The sequence below is a fragment of the Terrapene carolina genome, unplaced genomic scaffold (genome assembly GCF_002925995.2).
Source record: "Terrapene carolina triunguis isolate 2854851 unplaced genomic scaffold, T_m_triunguis-2.0 Scaffold229, whole genome shotgun sequence".
Taxonomy (NCBI): Eukaryota; Metazoa; Chordata; order Testudines; family Emydidae; genus Terrapene; species Terrapene triunguis.
Window position 1 is genome coordinate 1432910 of NW_020664580.1, and position 7663 is coordinate 1440572.

The 7663-nt window shown below is 42.7% G+C and overlaps 1 protein-coding gene across 3 annotated transcripts in view; it reads left to right on the plus strand.

Moving 5' to 3' along the window:
- COL15A1 (collagen type XV alpha 1 chain) overlaps positions 1-5704 on the plus strand; it is a 69466-nt gene extending 63762 nt beyond the window's left edge. For all 3 annotated transcript variants that reach the window (XM_026656367.2, XM_026656368.2, XM_026656366.2), the window contains 4 exons: positions 123-182; positions 1181-1366; positions 3537-3652; positions 4061-5704. In XM_026656367.2, the coding sequence (XP_026512152.1) occupies positions 123-182; positions 1181-1366; positions 3537-3652; positions 4061-4277 (579 nt within the window). In that variant the 3' untranslated portion in view covers positions 4278-5704. The remainder of the gene's footprint in view (positions 1-122; positions 183-1180; positions 1367-3536; positions 3653-4060) is intronic.
- The last annotated feature ends 1959 nt before the right edge of the window (positions 5705-7663 follow it).

The following is a 7663-nucleotide window of genomic DNA, read 5'->3' on the forward strand; positions in this document are numbered from 1 at the left end:
TTCACTACAAAAAAATTCTGCAGTATTCCCAACAACAAGCTGGAGTAAGGAAGTTGTCTTTTTTTCCATGATTTGAGCATTGTATCTTAACTCTGATTTATTTCTGTATGTTGAACTAATAGGGATTTCAGTCTCTTCCAGCACTAAGACCAGTTTCAACTATTAATCATGGAAAACCAACAGTAAGTAGAAGAATTACATTAGAGGCACTATTACAGCTGCATACCTGAGATTTGGGCTTAAAGCAGGGATTAAACCTTTGTTTGAATTTTTAAATGTATCCGCTCTGAATTTATAGCAATTACTCTGAGAATTTTCAGTTACGTCTTTTAGTTAGTTTAGAAGCTATGAAAAATTTTAAATATCTTCTTTAAGAATTGTTTTTGTTATTCTAACCTTTCTTCATGTCCTCTAGCAAATGCATTCCTGATTTGTGAGCTATGAATATGGACTCACTTCTATACTATAACAAAATCTAGGACAAAGGCTACATTTAAAGTTCATTAATGTTGATTTAACATATTTTAGTCATAGCTATTCCTGTTTTTGCCATGAGGACGATTGGTGGTTGTTAGTTGTCAAATGGATGTTTCAGAATATACATTTTCCTCTATAAAAATTGTTTAAATATTTAGTCAAGATAACAGAATTACTGCATCTGAAAGAATAACATATGATCAGAGTTCAGCTTCTTACATTGTGATTAAAAAATGCTTTTCCTTGTGGTTGATTACAATGAATTTTTGTGGCCATTGCCTGGCTATGTCCTTAACTGTATTTATTGCCTTGTAATGGTTGGGCTCTTATAAGCAACGTGACAGTAACTGTGTTTAGCAAATCTTAACTGTTGATTAAAATGGAAGTTTTTTGGTTTTGAAATGATTTTATGGTTGTCTAACTATTTGAAGATAACATATTGCTGGTGTGGGCTGGCCTGTGGCTCATCAAGCTGAACATGACTTCTTTAAGAAGTGTGATGTAATGGTGGCAAATATACCTTCATCACGAAAGGTTAATCTAAATAGTCTTCTTTGGAATGTACTAACTATTATGCTCAGCTATTTGTCTTTCTGCTTTTCTCAAGGGCACATTTTCCTTATCAGGGTGGAGGCAGATTAATTGCTTAATAGATGTTATAACTTAAACCTGAAATCAGTGAGTTTTTTTCCTTATTTTCCAGCTGCATTTGGTGGCTTTGAACTTGCCACTTTCTGGTGCCATGCGAGCTGATTATCAATGCTTTCAACAAGCCCGAGCGGCTGGTTTAATGTCAACATACAGAGCTTTCCTATCATCCCATTTGCAAGATCTGTCTACAGTTGTGAGAAAATCAGACAGATACAACCTACCAATAGTTAACCTTAAGGTAAAAACAAATGCTTTATTTGCTGTATAAAGGTGGTCTCTAGCAATCCAAAAATCTTGGAAATCAACTGAGGTAACAGACTTTTTTTGCTTGCTTCTTGGCTCTGAGCTGTTTGGTCATAGTATCTTATAAAGGAAAAGCCTTGTTTTTCCCATCTGTATCCTTGTGATAACCATAGCTATGCAATGTCTTACACTTAGGCTAGAAGCAGCTGCATTTTCAGAGTTTCTATTTCAAAACTATAAGGCTAATGGTAGAAACAAAGCAATGAGAATGTTTGGCTTACAGTGAACTGATGCCAAGGCAATGGTATAATATGTAACTTTTTAGATGTTTCTCTTTCAATAATCCTGATTTGGAAACAGCCTTAGAATTCTTACCCCCAAGGCGAGTCTGTTTCTCGAGGCCATACGCTAGCCTACACCTTCTAGTCTGCCTGCAGAGCTTAATAGACTACGGTGACCACATGTCCCATCTTTAATGATAGTGGGCCAAATTCAGCTCTTAAGCAATAGTTAAACTGGATTTACATCATGATAACTGAGCAGAATCTCACTTTTTCTAGAATCTGAGTCATCTTGTGGCATCTTACACATACACACGTGTGCCAAAGCACAGCTCTGAAATACTGGCTGGCTCCCAGCACTAGCCAACAAGCCAGTTGGCTTGCAGGAGTGATATCTGACCTCCCAGCACTCAGAAGGTTGGAGAGTTCCGTTCCGAAACCCCCTGCAATTCGAAACTCTGGGAGGAGGAGTCTCCAAAATAAAAATGTATCTTGTGATTGGGATGAGAAATGAATACTCAAAGGCAGTTCAAAAATACAGTCATCTTGTATTACAATTAACCAGTTGTAAGGGCCCTAGAACGATTTTGGTTTTACCAGAATTTGTATTAACCATTAAAAATTGTTTTCAGCTTTCTCTTCAGGTAGAAGTCAGATTTTATTAGGAATGTGAGAATTTTCAAATAACTTTTTGGACCATCACAAGGATGAGTGAAATTAATCCCACCCTCTGACTTTGCCTGCTACAGTTTTAACACCTCTTTAACTCCACTTCTCTAATTTAGTCATTCCAGCTATAAGAAAAATGAATTTACTGCAGACACAGACACAGGTGTACTCAGCATGAGACCAAGGCAGGGGAGTAGCAAAAAGGGTAGAGCAGAGAGGTGAGGTATGCAGGAACTAACTTGTACAAGGCCTTTCAAACAAGAAGCTTTACATTTGGTGAAGGAGAGAGAAGAGTCGAAAGTTACTCTGAGATTGTGAGTTAAGGTGGACAGGAGAGGTGTAGATGATACAGGAAAAGGGTTGGAATGTGAGTCAGGCAGAGACAATTGTGAAAGGAAAGAGAGAGGCCTGGGACAGAGAGGTAGAGGTGAAAGCTAGCAGTATAAGGGTGGTAGTTTGAAATGAGGTCTCCTAGGAATAAAGTGTAGAGATTGACGTGAAAGATCACGCTGATGGAATCATGAGTAAGGCTACGATTTAGTCATGGCAGTCACGGATTCCGTGACTTTACCAGACCTCCGTGACTTCTAGGCCTTCAGGAGGAGGAGGAGGGACTGAGCGCCAAAGCCCTGCAACTGGGGATGGCTGGAACCAGGACACTGCAGCCAGAGCCCCCGGCTTCCTCTGGGGGGCTGCAGCCGGGGCCGGGAACTGCAGCTGGGACCGTGCGCCCCAGACCCGTGTCCTCCAGGCCTTGGCGGGGGCTGCAGCCGGGGCCGTGTGCCTCAGACCCGTCACATCCTGGGCGTGGCAGGTCTGCAGCCAGAGCCGTCTGCCCCAGCCTATGGGGGCCGCACACCCCGTCCCGCAGCTGGGCGAGCTCTGGAGCAGGGGCTGTGTGCCCTCTGTGGTTGCGCCCCCCGCTGCAACTACTGAAGTCGGGGCTCGGCCTGTCATTCCCCACCCCCCCATGGGACTCCATTCCTCCCCCATACCCAATCCTCCCCCTGGTTATTTGTAGTAAAGTCACGGACAAGTCACGGGCTCAGTGAATTTTTGTTTATTGCCTGTGACCAGTTCGTAACCGTGAAAAAATCTTAGCCTTAATCATGAGTATTTTGAGAAGTAGAAGAGATTTTGGATTTATAGAATACCTCTAGCATTTCATAATATGATAACAGCCTTAGTAAAAGATGGCTTTTAACATTTCAATAGGGAGAAATACTCTTCAACAACTGGGAGTCTGTGTTTACTGGCAGCGGGGGACAGTTCAACATCCAGAGTCCAATATACTCCTTTGATGGGAGAAATGTCATGACAGATCCATCTTGGTAAGTTCACACTGCATTTTCTGTATTACATGAAAAGTAGTTTTATTAGCTGATAAGTATCAAAATGCCCTGGGCTGCTAGAAATGTGACAAAGGTTAACTTCCCCCTTGTCCTCTCATCCTTTCTGTTCCTTCTCCTCCATTCCCCTCTTCTTCCATTCCAGCTCTCCTATTGATTGCTGATAGGGACAGGATGGAGAGAAGAACAGGGAATAGAATACCTCTGATGTCCCAATTTCCTCTCTTTCCATCCGCATCTTCGGCCTCACTTTGCTTTCTACGCTCTTATTGCTTCAAGTGAATTTACAGCAGGGGTGCAGAGACACAGGCTGCTATAGATTTAGGCATAAGATTTAATGTACAGATAAAGGATTGTTTCAGGAAAATAACTTTAAACATTACTGTTTAGGCCACATAAAATCATATGGCATGGTTCAACTGCAAATGGGATCCGGCTAGTTAGCAACTACTGTGAAGCTTGGCGGACAGCTGACATGGCAGTTATGGGACAAGCATCACCACTGACAACTGGGAAACTTCTGGATCAAAAGCCTTACAGCTGCAGCAATAAGTTTATTGTTCTGTGTATTGAAAACAGTTTTGTATCTGGTATCCGAAGAAAATAATTAATCTGTTGCACATAGAAAACATTTGAATTTTATTTCATAAAACCTTGACACTGAAATTTAATTTTTAATGGTGTAAATATTCTATTTTTTTATTGCACATTTACAAATAAAACCAAAGAAAGCATACCTCAAGACAGAATACTCCAGCAGGGTGGAATTCAGGCCTGGTTTAGAGGGCTGGCAGATGGCCTTTGGTACCACTTAAACCCCACATAGGGGCTGCATGGAGAGTCAGCAGGCTGAGCAACCATGCAGAAGTGCCTGTTAATCCCTGGTGTGCTGTGGATCTGGTCTCCATGTTGGCTGGGGATGAAGATCACTTTGGGGACGGGCCACGTGTGATCTGAGAGCAAGACCAAGGGAAGGACCACAAATCCATGTTTGTTCAGATCTACTGGCTCTGGTACCGCAATCAACCAACCCAGCCCATAGCAGCCCTCCACCCTGGCGGTAGATTGTAGGGGATGAGTTTCATCTCCCCTTTCCACCTGAATACTCAGATATGGGTTATTTTTAAAAAATGACACCCTAAAGCTAGGGTCCCTAAATTCTATAGTGCTGGGAGTTTTGAAGGAGCTTGCTGCCCCATTTCAGTGGAGGCTGGCTATGAACCTGACAGCCTGACTTCAGGCTCCCATTCTTTAAAATTTGGCATCGGGCTTTGTGGGAGGACTGAATTTCACGATCCATACTTTGGTGCTACTATTGTCAGGAAACCCCTAGCAATGTTAACAGAAAACATCTTGATAGTACTAATTGGTTTTACTGTCACAGCTGAGCACAGTAAATGCAGGCACAAGAACCATCTGAACTTTATTCATTCCACTGCATCGTAGAGGAAGCTTTTTCTTAGTGTAACAGACACTGCTGAGAGACAGACACCTGTCATGTTTTCTTTAAAATAGGTTTTAGGCAATGTTATCCCATTAAGTTATATATAAAGTGACTGCCTTGGTCTCCTCCCCCCCCCGGTGAGACTGTCACTTTTTCACTGCTATTATTCTTGTTAATATGAACTAATCCGTACTTATAGAAATGATCAGTAAGTATTAATGTCTCACACAAACAGTATTACCATAACATTTCTATGTCTTATCTGTATTTTCCTACAGTATATTTTAACTTAAGGTATTTACTTATTGCCATAATCTAACAGACTATAACTATAAAAGATGAACTTCCACATTATCATTTTGTAAGTATAAGCTAGAGACTAGATTGGAAATGACTATTCTTTTAGATTTTGTGACTCATTTGCCATCAAATCAGTAATTTAATACTCCAATAGCTACTTACATTCAAGTGAAGATTTCTATCCATATGGCTTTTATTATTATAAATGCATTGGTTTTTATATGATGTAAAAATATGAAATCCAGTTTTATTTTTCCATTTTAAGTAATACAAAAGCATCTTTCCTGGGTTATCTGAGTCACCTGTTTGCTTTCTCACTGTAAACGTCAATTTCATTGCTATAATGTACTAATGAGGCAACGCTGCCTTTTTATCACACATAACTCAATTTTGAACAACAATTCAGTATGCTCATTTAGGCTTCGTGCCTGCAGAAGGCCAAGCGTGCCTGTGAGGTGCTGGGCACCTTCAACCCCAAACTTGGAGCTGAGGATCCTGCAAGGTGTTGAACCTCAAGTGCCCTGATCCTGCCAGACAATCCATGCTGAGTCCCACTGAGGTCCGTGAAATTTCACATGGGTGCAAGGGTCTGTCTGCAGGGACTGTTTGCAAGACTGGGGCCTTAGCAATGTATTCAGCTAGCAGTCCTTGTCCTGCTGAAGAGTGAGATTGTTAGTGGCACCGTCAGGATGCTAGAGCAATGCTAGTGATTTCACTGTATTAGTGGTTTCTCACCTTAATAAGAAAGCCTCATATAAGGACATATTGTATTCTCCTCAGGTATTACTCTACTTTAATAATTAGAAGAACTTTACTGAGGTTACATCTGTACTACCACTTATGTTGGCTTCGCCCGCTGACATAGGCCATGTCTACACTACAAAGTTAAGTCGACTTTATGTAAGTCGACATCAAGCCTCCGATTTAAGCAAGTCGATCTTGCGTGTCCACACTACGCTCATTGTGTCGCCGGAGTGCATCCTCACTAGCAGGGCTTGCATCGACGCATGGAACACTGCACTGTGGGTAGCTATCCCAAAGTGCACGTAGCCGAGTGGAATTTTGGGTTGGGCTTGCAGTGTCTTATGGGACCAAAACATTGGTGCGGGTGGTTATGGAAACATGGGGTTAGCCTCCCATGATGCACTTACCTCCCTCCCTCCCGGAAATCAACGGCAAACAAACCAAGCCTTTTTCGCACCTTTTTTCATAAGCCTGGGTTACCCGCATGGGCACCATAGCACGATAAGCATGGACCCCGCTCAGCTGTACACAGTTGTTGTGAGCATTACAAACACCTCACACCTTATCTTGCAGCATTTACGCAGCCAGGAGCCCCCATGCAGAACCATGTGATGCCACGCAAGCAGCCCGGCTGGAAGACCTAGAGCAGAGCAATTTGCAGTTGCTGGCAAAAGTCATGCATCAACTTGACACTGTTGAGCACCATTTCTGGGCCCGGTAAACAAGCATTGACTGGTGGAACCACATCATTATGCAGCTATGGGATGATGAGCAGTGGCTGCAGAATTTTTGAATGCATAAGGCCACTTTCCAGGAACTGTGTGTTGAGCTTTCCCCAGCCCTGAAGTGCAGCAATACTAAAATGAGAGCTGCTCTGACAGTGGAGAAGTGAGTGGCGATAGCTCTGTGGAAACTTGCAACCCCAGACTGCTACCTATCATTGGAGCATAAATTTGGAGTGGGTAAATCTACCATGGGATCTGTTGTGATCCAAATTTGCAAGGCCATTAACAGGCTTCTTCTAAGAAGGGTAGTAACTCTGGGCAATGTTCAGGACATAATGGATGGTTTTGAAGCAATGGGGTTCCCTAACTGCAGTGGGGCGATAGAACGCAAATCCCTATCTTGGCACCAGACCACCTTGCCAAAGAGTACATAAACCACAAGGGGTACTTCTCAATGGTATTGCAAGCGCTGGTGGATCACAGGGTCCGTTTCACTGACATCAACGTGGGATGGTTGGGAAAGGTGCATGACGCGCACATCTTTAGGAACTCCGGTCTGTTCAGAAAGCTGCAAGCAGGGACTTTCTTTCCAGACTGCAAAATAATCGTTGGTGATGTTGAAATGCTAATCCTGATCCAGGGAGACCCAGCCTACCCCTTGCTCTCATGGCTCATGAAGCCATACACAGGCAGCCTGGTCAGCAGTAAGGACCGGTTCAGCCATAGGTGGAGCAAGTGCAGAATGGTGGTGGAATGTGCATTTGGATGTTTAACAGGTTG